This window comes from Sarcophilus harrisii, chromosome 5 (genome assembly GCF_902635505.1).
Source record: "Sarcophilus harrisii chromosome 5, mSarHar1.11, whole genome shotgun sequence".
Classification (NCBI taxonomy): Eukaryota; Metazoa; Chordata; class Mammalia; order Dasyuromorphia; family Dasyuridae; genus Sarcophilus; species Sarcophilus harrisii.
Genome location: NC_045430.1, coordinates 205,212,410 through 205,226,986, shown reverse-complemented (window position 1 = coordinate 205,226,986; position 14,577 = coordinate 205,212,410). Strand labels below are relative to the sequence as shown.

The window sequence follows — 14,577 nt, the reverse complement described above, 5'->3', positions numbered from 1 at the left end:
ATTTCGCTAAAATTTGGCATTTTCTTTATTACTTTTTCAAAAATGGAGGCGTTTTTGTTTTTTGTTGTGGAAGAGAGTTTGTTATAATTAAAAATTAACTTTGACCTCATGGTTCATATTAAATTATGGTGGGGTTGGCTATGAAAATAAATTGGAATATAATTGGGAAAGAGTAAAGATTCCATTAGCTTTAGTATGCATAATATACATTCACATTTTGTTGATGCTTTTAATATGAATAATATATATTCCTAATGTATTAAATAATAAAATTTATTAGGTATAGATGAATTTTAAAAAGTGTACATTCTATTATTTGTGCTTCATAAAGATAGATTTTTAAAATTAAAAAAAAATTTAATGATATTTAAAAATCCAAATCTGTCCAAAGAATTTGATGTGTAGGAAAGAATTTCTTCACTGTTCAAGTCACTAATCCCCAGATATTTATTTAGTTTTATTAAATCCTAGGGTCTTTTTAGTGATAGCTTATAAAAGTTACTCCTGTTTCCTCTCCCTTCTATATTTCAATTTCTTTGTCCAGAGTTTTTAGTGAAACTAGATTACTTTTCAGGGTGGGATAGGGTGAAGTAAGGGGGAAAAGGAATGAAGAGGAGGTGAGAGACAGAGACAAAAAGATGGAGAGAGAAATAGAAAGGGGGAGAGGGGAGAGAGAGTGTGTGTGAGTGTGAGTGTGTCTGTGTGTTTAATTAAAACAAAATTTTTCACTTAGTTTTGGTACCACAACAGGATTTGCAGAATATTGGATCCTCAGAAGTCAGAAATGTAATCATAATTTTAATAGTGGTAGGGCTTTTTAAAAATCCCCCATGAGTTTGCTTTTCAGTGTAATGAAAGCCTCAAAAAGTGAGAAGTAAGAAATTGAGGGTTACTTTTGTCAGAAATATAAAATGATTGGTTTTTTAAAAATGTAAATTAAGAAGACATTAATGTATACCTACTTTTATTTGTAATATTGGGGATTATTTAATGTATATGTTTGACAGAAAAAAATTTTGTAGAGATATTTACAGTGAAAGTGTAGTGTGAAATAAAGTGAAATAAAGCCTTTATTTTGTAATATATTTATTCATTTTGTAGAATTGAAGACATCCCGCCTCCCACTAAAAAGTTAACACCAGAATTGACACCTTTTGTGCTTTTCACTGGATTTGAGCCTGTCCAAGTTCAGCAGTACATTAAGGTGAAAATTTGCTTTGATTTTTATCAGTAACATGTAGAAATCTAGCAATTCTTAGTGTTCTTGCTGATTAGGGTCAGCTATATAATATTTTACTGAAAAGAAATGATAGTATTGAAATAGCCTATTTAATTCTACATTATTATTTAAGCCTGAAGTATTTGCTCTTGTTATTAGAAAAATTTGGGCCAGATAAGTAATCTGCTTCCTGAATTTTTAGAGGCTTATTGCTATTTTCAGACCACTGGAATTTCATTTATAATATATCTTAGTAACCTAACAGAGTGACTGCACCTTTTCATCTTCTATAATTTATTCAGATACTAGCCTTCCCACAAAGATCTAGTCAGTTTTTAAACTGTAATTTGAATAAAATATTTAGAAATATAATTTCTGAAAGTTTTTTTGAGTGAATCAGCCTTTTTCCCCCTAATAAAATAGTGTTAAACCAATGGAACATAGTCTATTTTCCTGTTTTCTTTCCTAATGCTGAATTTAAAAACATTTTAAATAGTGTACTTTGAAGCACAGCTTAATTTTGTGCTATCTTAAGAAAATAATTGTAGTTTTCATGAGTCAAGTTTTTTTTACTTTCATGCTCATGTTTTTTCAATTTTCATGTCATCATTCTTGAAGAAAATAATAGCTTTTTTGTATTCATTATTAGCATCAAAGATAGTCTTTTATTTATTTATTTTTCTTTCGTGTAAGAGGATTCCAGGTTAGACAACCTAGAAATCTTCCTTACCATGAAATGGACAATGCCATTCAAATCATTAATATTAGTCACAGATAAAATCATCAAAATGTATTATTGAAAATATGATTGTGTATATAACCTAATGTAAAAGTGCAATTATATATATTTTAAACCCACCTCACTTAGAATTAAGTGACTCTAGAGGTATATATTGTTAAATTTTTCATTATTTTATCTTTTTTTCCCCTGTAGTATTTTTACTCTGCCTGCCGTATTGTTTTGCCACGGCTATGAATTATTTCATACATTTATTGTAGTCTTTATAAATGCTTTAACTCCAATTGAAAGGAATACTGCTCTAAAATGCAAGTTTTTTGTTTTTTTTTAAGAGGAAGTTACCTAATTTTATTAGGTATGTAAACAATACTATTTCATAGTCTTTTAAAAAAATAAATCTGTCTTGAGATTAGGTTTCATATGTTTTACACCCCATTGATAACGTCTTTATAGATTTTAACTATTTAATTTCTGATCTTACTATGTTTGTACAACTTTTAGAAACTCTATATTCTTGGGGGTGAGGTAGCTGAGTCTGCACAGAAATGCACACATCTTATTGCCAGCAAAGTGACCCGCACTGTAAAGTTCCTGACAGCAATTTCTGTAGTAAAGCATATAGTAACTCCAGAATGGTTAGAAGAATGTTTCAAATGCCAGAAATTTGTTGGTAAGTAAAAAGCACCAGTAACATTTTTTAAAATGCCAAATGCAAAAGTTTAATTAAACCATCGGGAATTGATTTGTTCCAAAGTGTTCTAGGTGTAATTATTGTATAATCACAAGCATTAAGCTTTTACCATTGTGAATAATATGTATGAATTAATTATAATTTTATAATATTTCAAGCTTTGGCAACTCTGGCGCCTACTGCTATTTTAAGATAAATGCAATCTGGTTGATGTCCTTTTCCTGCCCTAAAAAGAAGCGTCACATTAGCAATGAAAGTTTGGAAAATGTTTCAGACAGACAAAAGAGACAGAAACATACACACAATGTATTTATACATACAGAGCAGTTTGTTTGAGCTTTACTCCATTTTCATCCCAACAAACATCTACTTTGTTCTTTAATCATTTAATAATCATCAGTTAACACATGAATTTTGTGTCTCAGAATTCTTCCATTTCTTTATATTTTCAGATGGAAAAGTAAAGGCTTAGGAAATTTGAACAGTATTAGGAAAGAAAAATTACTTTTATAACATTGCTTTATTTTTTGTTAATAATAAACTTGGTCACAGATTCATTAGTGAGAGGTTGAGGCAAACCGATAGCCCATTCTTTCTTCACTTGTAGTTTAGTTATAAAAAAATTTGCCAATAGAATGCAATCTGTCATCAGGGTATGACTTAGAATTCTCCCTTAGGAAGAATAGGTTTACATAAATATAGTAGAGAGCATGGCCTAATTTTCCTGGTACCTAAATATTGTAGAATATTTTGAGTGAAGCCATAGAACTTATTAGTCAGACATTAATCATTTAGTAATTGCCTATTGTATGCCATGTATTATACTAGGTGCTGGAAATTAAAAACACTCCCTCAGTCCCCATGTGTAACAGTCCCATCCCTGAATGAGCTCACAACCTCATTTTTGTCACAAGACATATACAACTGTTTATAGAGTAAATACAAAATAAATGCAAGATAGTTTAGGAGAGGAAAATACTAGTAGCTGAAGGGTAAGGGAAAGAGAGTCTAGAAAGATTTAATGTAGAAGCCAGAGCTAAGTCTTAAAGGAATTAAGGAATTCTGAAGCTGATGTGAAAAAAATGGGTAGATCTAAACCTTTGGGGACAATCACTGCCTAGACAGTATATATACAAGATAGTATCATGCATGAAGAATAGTAAGAATATCAGTTAGGCTTGATTTCAGTTGTATGAAAAAGGGAGCATTATATAATTAATCTATAGAAGGTAGACTGAGGTCAGGTTGTGAAGAGCTTTAAAAATCAACTAGATAATTGTATTTATCACAGAGAAAACAGGGAGGCCTTAGAGTTTATTGAATAAGGATATAACATAGTCAAACTTAGACTTATGGAAAATTGTGTTGGTAGCTATATATATATATGGATTGGCACAGTTAAGACTTTAGGCAGGGAGAGACAATGAAGAAACTGTTGTCCAAGAAAAAGGTAATAACTTTGGCAGTAGAGCAAATGAGGCATATATGAAGGATGCGGGGGCAGAAATATCAAGATTTAGAAACTGACTGGATATGTGGTAGTAAGTGAGAGTGAAGAACTGAGGAAAGCTTTGACTGGAAAGTTAGAGGTACCCTCAATAGAAATAGGGAAATTTAAAGGAAAAGTGATTTTTAGGAGGGAAGATGATTAATTCTGTTTTGGACATACTGAGTTGGAAATGTTTGAGGACATTGTTTGAAGTTTCCACAAGGCAGTTAAAGATGGGAAGAAACAGAACTGGGGGAGAGAAATGAACTGATTTGGGAGTCATATGTATAAAGATGAATCAATGTATGCTTGAACATATATTGAACAAAAAGCATTTACTGAGTATTTGCAGAATCATGTACCAAGTACTATACTAAGCATCTAAACTGACAAGATCATGAAGAGTGAGTATAGTGGGAGAACAGAAGTCTTGAAGTATGTCTTTGGTTAGGGAGTGTGATATGACTAGCAAAATGAAATACACTTAATGATTATTGCTTATTTATATGTTGGCATGAAAAATAGAAGTACAAGGGAGACTGTATTATAAGTAAAGATTAGTCTTGTTGGAGAAAATATGGGAGGTATAATAAAATAAGATCTGCTGTGAAGGAAACATTTTGCTAGCTTGAAGGAAAAAATCAGATCAGTTGTTGATGGTTTAGTTTTATGTATCTTAATTTCTCTTGAAAATTGTATACTGCTCTGTAATGACAGGGAAAGAGCTTTAGAAGTACAACTGTAAATCCATTTAAAGAGTGGAGGCAGGCAATGCTTGCAACAAACTGCCATTACCATCTTGATCACTATCTCTTCTTAAACCCTAATGGTGGTAATCTAGGATCCTGGGTCCAAGAGCCTCGGGAATAGGAGTAATTTCAAAACCAGCAGACATCCTTCCAGCCTAGTCCCCAAAGCCACGATTAAAAAATAGGGTGAAATTGTAGAAAAGTGACCCACCTTCATCATCACCAGCAGCAACAACCATTCCAACAACAATCTGATACCATCAGGTAGGCAAACACACAAGCATTGCAGTGATAGCAAACCACTGGTCTTACTTACACACTATCAATCAGAGTAGAGGACAGTGTGGCTAGCCATTCCCAACTGCTGCCCAAAAGGTAGGAAGGTCAGTGGGACCTTTTCTTTTTAACTCCATGTGTGCTATCTTCCCCATTAAAATGTGAACTCCTTGAGAGCAGGGACTGTTTTACTTTTCTCTTTGTATCACACTTAGCACAGTGTTTTTTGCACAAAGTAGGCACTTAAGAAAGTGTACTTAGGAAAGATACTACCTATTATTAATAGTAAAGATACTACTACTATAGCAGGTAGTTACCCTTCTGATGTACTTTGCAAAAAGGGAAATTCCAGTGGTGATAAAATAAACTTTGTTCCCTTTTATGTTTTGCTTTACATCAAATTCCATATGTGCTACTTGAAATCATATCCTCTGCCATCTTTATCATATGATCTATGAATTGAAATAAGATGAACTAATAGAAAAAGTGCTGAAAATCTGGGTACAGGTCTCTCTTTTGTCATTCACTAGTATGATGAGTGTTGATGTCAGCCTCTTGTGGCCTCCTTTTCTTTACCTGTGGAGTGAAGGAGTTGGATTCTTTGCGGTCTCCAAGATTTTTCTGGCACTTAAGTCCTCTGAACATTTATGATCTTAGTATATGTTCTAGTTATTTGGATAGTAGTGATAACTAATCTTTATTTCATCTGTATATTAATTTGAAGTCAGTATCCTCAAGTAGTTTAAGGCTACAATACATAACCACAGATCCAAATAAAGTTGACTGTTTTTGTGGGGAGAACAGGATGAAAGAAAACCTAGTGACTTAAAAGTTGAGTTAAAGAAACAGTTTTGTTTTGGATAAAGATCCACAAACACTTAGTCCCTCTCTACAATCCAGTCAGTTATAAGTATTCTCAGTTCATCTATGCAGTGTCTTTCAAATATATCCTGTTCTCTTTTTATTTTGCCAACATTTGAGAGTTGTTTTTGTTACTACCCACTTCTACAGTAGCCTTCTAATTGATATTCCTACATTACTTATATACATCAATCTGTTCATATTGCTCTTCCATTTAAAAATCTTAAATAACCTGAGTAAATAATAGACATCTGCCTCATGTCCAGAATCCTCTTTAACCTGGCACAATAATGTCTTCCAAACTTATCTCAAATTATTATCCTCCATGTCCCCTATTTTCAGCCAAATTGGATAGCAATGAAAAATAATCCAAACTATCTGGCCTGCCCCTATACCATATCCTCTTCCCTTCCCCCCTTCCTCATTTAATCCCAATTTACTTCTGTCTACTTGAATTTCAGAATTCCTTTATCTGACTGTTATCTTTTATCACCTGATTTTTCCATATTCCTTAAGATACCTATAAGTTAAAATCATCTTTAACTTTACTATCTTTCTCTCCACCCCTCAATTGTTCTTATCTATTTTCTTTGTAGATGTTTTGCTATTACTAAGCCATGAAAGTAGTAATGTAGGGATTAGAAACTATAGCGGAAAATCTTAAACAGGTAAAATTTGCCAACCTAAGTCTGGAAGTACCAGATGTATAAATAAATACTAGAGCTTGCAACAGATACTCCCAAATGCAGACCAAATTTGATTAGGATATAATTGGGAAATATTTAACAAAGCAAAAATACAATAAACACAGATAGCATACTTTAAAATTTCAGATATTTTGGTCCACAGTGATCTTTATATACAGATTAATGAGCTCCTTTTTTATTTAAATGTTACACCACTGACTGAAAGTGACAATATTTGGAATAGTATGGTGGATTAAGGCACTAAATTTGGAATAAGAAAACTTGGGCTTTAATCCGAGCTGTACCATTTAGTTTCAGTAGACCATGGGCAAGTTAATCAACAGTGTCTTTTTCTATATAATGGCGATGAAGCTGATATTCAGTAAAAGGCATCAGCTTTAAGTCTTGTGATCATGTAATCTTTTCCTAGATTTCAGTGCATTTGAAAGGAAAAAAAATTTGAATCTAAAGTAATATTTTTTATGTAATCAAGTTATACTTGCCCTATATATGTGTGTATATGTGTGTGTGTATGTATATATACACACACTATTCATGCATGCACATAAATATACATATACACATACTTCGTTCCTCTTTTCCCTTCGCTTTCCTATTCAACATTGAGTTTGGAAACTGATAGAGGAAAAAGCCCACACTTTTTTTCCCCCTAGCAATCTCTAGATAAGATAGGAGCCAATTATTTAGGAATGTATGTTTTCTAAAATTAAATTTTTATATAAGTGAGGAAAATAGCATATTTAAATGCTTGTTAATAATGTAACTTATTTGGCAGCTTATCTTTCCCCTAGTTTGGTTATTGTGGATACAAAATTTCTAAACTGGTCTCAAATTTTGCTACTAACTAGTTATATGGTCATGGATAAGTATCTGCATATTTGTTTTTCTTGATGTTATAATTCTAGTCTGGGCAAAAGGACATATTAGAAGTGTTAGGGATATTTAAGCTGGTATGTTCCTTTTGGGAAGAACTGAGAGAAAATGAGTGCAGGTGCAGTAAACTGGGAATGTACCTGCCTCTGGCTCCTTTTGGGAGTTCAGGTAGGGTGGGGTCTGAAGAGCATAATGGACCTTCATTCACTTCCTCATAAGGAATGAGAGAGGATTATATATAAGGTGAGTATCATGAAGCATGTTTCATTTTAATTATTTTCTTGTTTTTAGATGAACAGAACTTCATGCTTCGAGATGCTGAAGCTGAAGTGCTCTTCTGTTTCAGTTTGGAGGAGTCTTTAAAGAGAGCACATGTCACACCACTTTTCAAGGTAGGTAGAGATTGTTCAAAAAATGGAGGTATTTTCATGACTTGCATCATTCACCAAGTGAATCTTGATTGAAACTCCTGCCATTGAAAATATGAAAGAAGCAACAATCCTCATTTTATAAAATTTGATTATTAAAAGAATTTCTAGTTAGTCACTCCTTCAGGTTAATGAAATGATTTCATTTTTAAGTCAAATGCTAGTGTACTTCAGTAAAATACAGTCATTGTTTATATTATTTAGCTTTGCTATTTTGAAAGAATTGGTATTTTAAGCTAATAGTAATAGCAATTTTTGATCAGCATACACCTAAGGAAAATTTAGAGCTCATTTTGGATTTAACTCAGTATAAGATTTGTACAGTTAAGTTTTAAATTTTTTAACAAAATTTAAAACTTAGCACTTCACTTATTAATAACCCAAAAACTTAAATATAAGGTTTATTTAGTATTAACTTTTATGGCCTTGTTTTTGTTTTTTTTTTCTGAATGTATGTTTCAAATAAAATTACCTCTTCTATTCCAGGGCAAAATACTATGCAAAGACTTTAAGATAACAAATATAAATGTATTATATTTAAAACAAAAAAAGAAAAAAGAGGAAATAACCATATTAATATTTTTCTATTTCTGTCTATGACCAAGTATTGTTTTATTGTGAAATAGATATAAATATGTCTATGTTAAATGAATGTAATCATGTGAGGGTCTATCAGCACATATGAATTTGGGCTGTCATATTTGAACAGGTAATTTAGTTAGTATGCTGTAGTTGTTGTGAATTCTCTCTCTGGTTGAAGTATTTGTTGGGCATCTACTGTATGCTGCTGATAACAGTGGCTATGGCAGTATAAATCATTGAAAACCTTTCACTTCTTTTAGGAAATTGGCTAGTTAATTCTTAAATTATAGTTAACATTTATATGTTGCTTTATGTTTAGCAAAGCACTTTACAAATATCTCATTTAATCCTCACAATGACCCTAGGAGGTCAATGCCAATATGGTTACCATTTTATAGATGAGACAGTTAAGATGACAGGAAGAATAAGTGACTTGCCCGTGATCACACAGATAATATGTTTCTGATTGATGCAGGATTTGAACTTCAGTCCTTCTGACCCGCAATTCTAACATCATCCATTATGCCTCTTTTCTTTCTGTCAGTTAACTTAGTAGTACATATATATATATATATATATATATATATCTTAGTGATTTGAAAGTTCTTGATTTATACTGACACAAACTTATGAAGCTAAAATCATTGGACATTGGTTTGGTTTTATTGAATTTTCAGCTTGGTTCACAAGTTATTTTCTTTTTCTTTTCTTTTCTCTTTTTTTTGTAAAGGCAAAGTATTTTTATATTACTCCTGGAATTTGTCCTAGTCTTTCAACCATGAAAGCTATTGTGGAATGTGCAGGAGGAAAAGTATTATCTAAGCAGCCATCTTTCCGAAAACTCATGGAACATAAGCAAAATAAGGTGGATATAAGTAAAATGATCATTAATAGTTAGAGTTTGTAAAATTTTAGAGTTTAAGAATTGTTGTGCATTATTTAGACTTATTATATTCTCTTCCTTAGAGTTTGTCAGAAATAATTTTAATATCCTGTGAGAATGATCTTCACTTATGTCGAGAATATTTTGCAAGAGGAATAGGTAAGATCAGATTATCTGTCATTACTACTTTTATGTATCTGTCACCAAGAATTATTTTTACTTATGTGATTATTTTTATTGTCTTTTAGATGTTCATAATGCAGAATTTGTTCTTACTGGAGTACTTACGCAGACACTGGACTATGAATCATATCCTTTTTAAAAGAGATTATGAAATGCTGTGATAGTGATTTGCTAAGAATAAGAAAACAGTGAATTTTACCATCTCCCTTACTTTTTTTAAACTCTTGTCTTTCATTCTATTTATTTTTACAATTTTATAATAATACTAGCAATACCTCTTTCATGTGTTTCTTCATGCTTTGAATTTCAGGCAGTTTTGTAGAATAAGAAAATTTTTTCTTAGTTTCTCAAAAGATTTTCTTTAGATAAAGCATTTATGACTAACATACTCAAAGGAGAATTTCTTTTTTCTTTTTTGGGCCAGACCTATACCATTATTTTCCTCTGGCAATACAGAATGGCATCTCTTCAGAATTTATATTCCTATTGTATTATGGCATACATACATAGTGTGATTAAATCACTTGCCCAGGGTTACACAATCAGTCTGTGTCAGAAAGTCTAGGTCAAAACTGGGTCTTTTAATCTAATGTACTGCTTTTTGAATACAATTGTATAAAATTGAAAATATGCAAGGAAAAGAAATGTTATTTTTAACCACTTTTTGAGTTTGTAGCCCTGTAGAATGGAATTGCATTTGTTGGTTTGTTTTTAATAGTGGTTCACATTTCTATAATGATTACAGAACTTTATATAGCACTTTACAGAATCGATGTGACTGGTTACACAGCTATTAAGCATTGAAAGCAAATCTTTTGACTCTCAAGTCCATTGTTACTTCATGTACTTGGATCAGACTTTGGGAGATAGTGAAAGACAGAAGGACCCTGATATGCTGTGGTTCATGGGGTCATAAGAAATTCACATGACTGAACAACTGAACAAAAACAGAAACAACTAGTGTTATTTCTGTTAGATTATTTTGTCTTTTCAGTACCTTTCATTATAAAATAATTAAAATCATTTTCCAGTTTAAGTTTTTAAAATTAATTTTAGGGATGGATGAATTGTTATCAATGCAAAAATAACTCTTAAGTTATCATATTCCTTTTTCTTTTATATTGGAAATATCAAGATTTATAGGGTTCATTTTCTCTAACAATATGTTTCCTCATTGGTCACAGGGAAATAATTTTTCATTTAGATTAACATAAGTTAAATTAATCTTTATAGATGATCTAAAAATAATGATTTTTAGCTTCCCTTGCAATTTCTGCCATCCTGCCACCATCACTGAAAGGGGAGTAGAAGGAGGCCAAACAGAATTGAGGCCATTTGCATTTTTTGTTGTTTCATATGTTACTTTGGCCAAAGAGTAATATTACAAATGGCTTCCCTCCTGGTCATGGGTTTATCCTTACTTAGATGAACTTATCTATTCTTTGTAAGAGACATACTGTTTTTCTTGAATTGCATTGTAGGTTTTCTGGCATAGTAGGACATATGAATCATTAGAGTAGGACTTTGAAGAGGTCAGACCAAAAAGCTTTAGTTTGAAACTTTAGATGAAAGTACTCTGAAAACCATAACATGTTATACAGAGAATAATAATTCATATTTCAAAAGCATGAATCATTAGATAGATCATTCGATGAAAATGGAGGTATTTATATTCTATACAGTAGTTGACACCTTTTAAGAGCCCTTTAACTACAAAATTGTTGGATTAAGATTAGATAGAATGATGTGAAAGAGTTAGACTTGCTCTGTTTTATAGATGATGAAATTTAGACTTAGGTTAAATAAATTTTTCAGGATCTTATGGCCGATTCTAAAACTTGCTGGTCCACACTTTTTCTACAGTCTCATATTACAGAGAATTTACTATTTCCTTGGTTTTAAGATGTAGGCATTGCCCCAGTGCTCCAGATTTCATAGAATCAGGGAGATTCTCTGAATCCATACAGCCGAAGGAACTTGAAAACAATCACAAAGCAATAATAGCTAGAATTTATGTGATGCCTACTATGTGTTAGGCACTTTGCTAAGTATTTTACAAATGGTCTCTCATTTAATCCTTACAGTAATCCTAGGAAATAGGTGCTGCTATTATCCCATTTTACAGTTGAGGAATTTGAGGCAAACAAGGTAAGGGACTTGCCCAAGGACATAGAGCTAGTAAATGTCTGAGGTTGGATTTGAACTCGTGTATTCCTGACTCCAGTTCAGATATATATTAAATGCTTAGCCTAGAGCTTGGGATGTAATAGGTGCTGTTAATAGTGCTTATTCCCTTGTTTCTTTCCCCCTTATCCAGGACTTGAATTTGGATCTTTTTGACTACTGATTCTCCATTACATTGCTTTTTCTATGATAGCTGCCTTAATGAAAGAAACAGGATTGCTAGGAAGGAAAAGAGGAAACAATTTAAAATTAAAAGGAGAATGAGATCATTATAGAACAAGGCATAGAGTAAAAGGAATTGATGCCACGACTTCCTGCAGTGTGGTACACTTAACTAAAAGCAGTAGATTTAAAGGAAACCTGAATTCTAGTCACCTTGTGTTGTAGAAAAGAAAACTGAGATTCTAAGGTAATGATCAAATTTGTGATTTTATCTTAGCCCCTTTAAATGGTATTGGGAATGATTTTAAAGCCACATTAAATTTTAGCAACTATAGGTAAAAGTGAAAGTGCTGCCATTTGTTATTTATCCAGATGAAAGGAACACAAGGAATAGAATTAGCTTAAAAGATGGAAACTTGTAATCTTCTAGCTAGAATTTCATTCCTTCTTTTTATGTGTCTTTTCCAGGCAAATAAATATAAGATATAAGTGTTTTGAAACATGTTAGTTTGCTCTCTTAACATAAAAAAAAAAAAAACTTACCAGTTAACTTTGATTTAGTATATTTTGCCAGTAGTTTTGTTTTTTATAGGGAAAATTTATGAATTTGCGTATCATCCTTGTGCAAAGGCCATGCTTGTCTTTTTTGTATCATTCTTTTGTGTACTGGTAAATCTAGTATCAATAAATTTCCTAATGTAGACTAAATATACAGGTTTTGTTATCTCTTATTGGTCATTCTATTTTTTTCCTGTTTTATAGTCCATTTTAATTATCTCCTTAAATTAAGCCACTTTCCTTCTTTCTCTGAAAAGCTGTGATTACAATAGCACATGATGGTTATTTTAAAATGTCTTTGAATAACTTTGGAGTAAAGCATTAAAAATAACTAAATTTGGATATTTTTTCAGAATTTTAAAATAGTTTTGTAAGTGTTTGGTGGACTCAGAGCTGGACTTAGATAAGAAGATAATGCAGGTAGAGAACCAGCCACATCACATATTATCTGTGGTAAAGTGGACAAATCACCTAATTTTTTTTAGGATTGATTTCTTCATTTAGATGGAGATAACTTGCAGCACTCTTTCGAAAATGCTGTAAATGTTAATATATTATTTAGAAACAAACTAACTTATTGGTGCACTCAGCTTTTTATTAGTGATAACATTTGAATTCTTTCTTTTTGGAAACAGCACTCTAAAAATATAATTTATCACTTATTGTGGTGACATCTTAATGTCAATTTCAATGCCATCAACTTTCAAGAGCTTTGATAAAAATGTGATGATTACTTTTTCTGCTTTTCTTCTGATATTATCCAGATGAAAACCTGTTTGGCCATTCCTTCCCAAGGAAAAAGAAAAAATACTATTTATAATATATCAGGTAGCACATTTTAGAGGAATTAACTTTAGTGTTCTGTGTCTCATTCAATTGATCTTATCCTGGTATAGAATATCAAAGTTTGGAAAACATTCTTGAGAATAGGGGTAGGCATTTGTGTGTAACATGTGTGTTATCAACCATGGCAGGAGAGGGGAGAGTGGGCAGAGTATGCTTAGCAATCTGGAGATAAAACTCACCATGTATCATATAGCCTTCCTTGACACTGTATACTTAACTTTAATAATCTGTGACTACACCTAAAACTGTACTTTCAATTAGATATGTAAATTTAAGTTTATGTTTTACATTGTTTTCTAAGTTATTTTCCTCAACAAGCCTACATATAAATTTACTTGATGGTATCTGAAATGTGATCTTTCTTCAGAGCCCTCGGAGCACAAAATCTGGCTGTTGTAGTTATTGGATAAAATTAACCAGTGCTTCCTGCAGATGCTCTTGTTTTCCAGTTGCTTTCTTTAGGTGGCAAGCCATTTGAAGCAGGAAAACAAAATACCTGCATCTTATTAAGATGTGTAATTTTATTCTGAGAAAACATAAATTATTATGTTTTGTATTATATGAATTTAAGAGCCCACATTAGGTTTTATGATTCCTTTGCCAGTTTTTAAAATGTTTTATATAACTGGTATAGAACTTCAACCAAAAGTAAAATATGGGTGTAAATAAGGGCCTTGCTATCTCTTTAAATTATGGATGTTGAAAAATTAAAATGTTTTGTACTTTGATTATTTTTATTTCTTATACTGTTTTCTTTTATATTGATATCTTGCTCAAGTTTTAAATAAATGTAATTTTAAAGTTTACCTAAAATGTGATTCTGGTTTGACTGGACACTATCCTGTTTTTAAGGAATTTTCAAGGGTCAGTCTTCTAAATTGTTGAAAACACTTTCTTAAAAAGTTAAAATTTTTATGAAATATTTGACAATCTAATAAAGATTAGGATGTACAGAACAATAATACCATGCCATTGTAAATCAGTATAAGTTCATATAATTTAAAACACATAACATACTAAAGTCTTATTTATTGAGGAAAATATTCTAGAACCCTAAATATAATCCTTCAGTATTCAATTCAAACAGTTCAATTGAGATATTCCCTAAAATTTGCATCTTAACTACCTGTCATGTTGGTGCATGTTA

At 31.7% G+C, this 14,577-nt stretch overlaps 1 protein-coding gene across 3 annotated transcripts in view; it reads left to right on the top strand.

The window, feature by feature from the left end:
• Window positions 1-14,227, top strand: part of PAXIP1 (PAX interacting protein 1) — a 74,741-nt gene extending 60,514 nt beyond the window's left edge. For all 3 annotated transcript variants that reach the window (XM_031939506.1, XM_031939505.1, XM_031939508.1), the window contains 7 exons: window positions 1,102-1,204; window positions 2,460-2,628; window positions 7,896-7,996; window positions 9,345-9,479; window positions 9,581-9,656; window positions 9,746-9,806; window positions 13,754-14,227. In XM_031939506.1, coding sequence (XP_031795366.1) covers window positions 1,102-1,204; window positions 2,460-2,628; window positions 7,896-7,996; window positions 9,345-9,479; window positions 9,581-9,656; window positions 9,746-9,806; window positions 13,754-13,769 — 661 coding nt within the window. In that variant the 3' untranslated portion in view covers window positions 13,770-14,227. The remainder of the gene's footprint in view (window positions 1-1,101; window positions 1,205-2,459; window positions 2,629-7,895; window positions 7,997-9,344; window positions 9,480-9,580; window positions 9,657-9,745; window positions 9,807-13,753) is intronic.
• The last annotated feature ends 350 nt before the right edge of the window (window positions 14,228-14,577 follow it).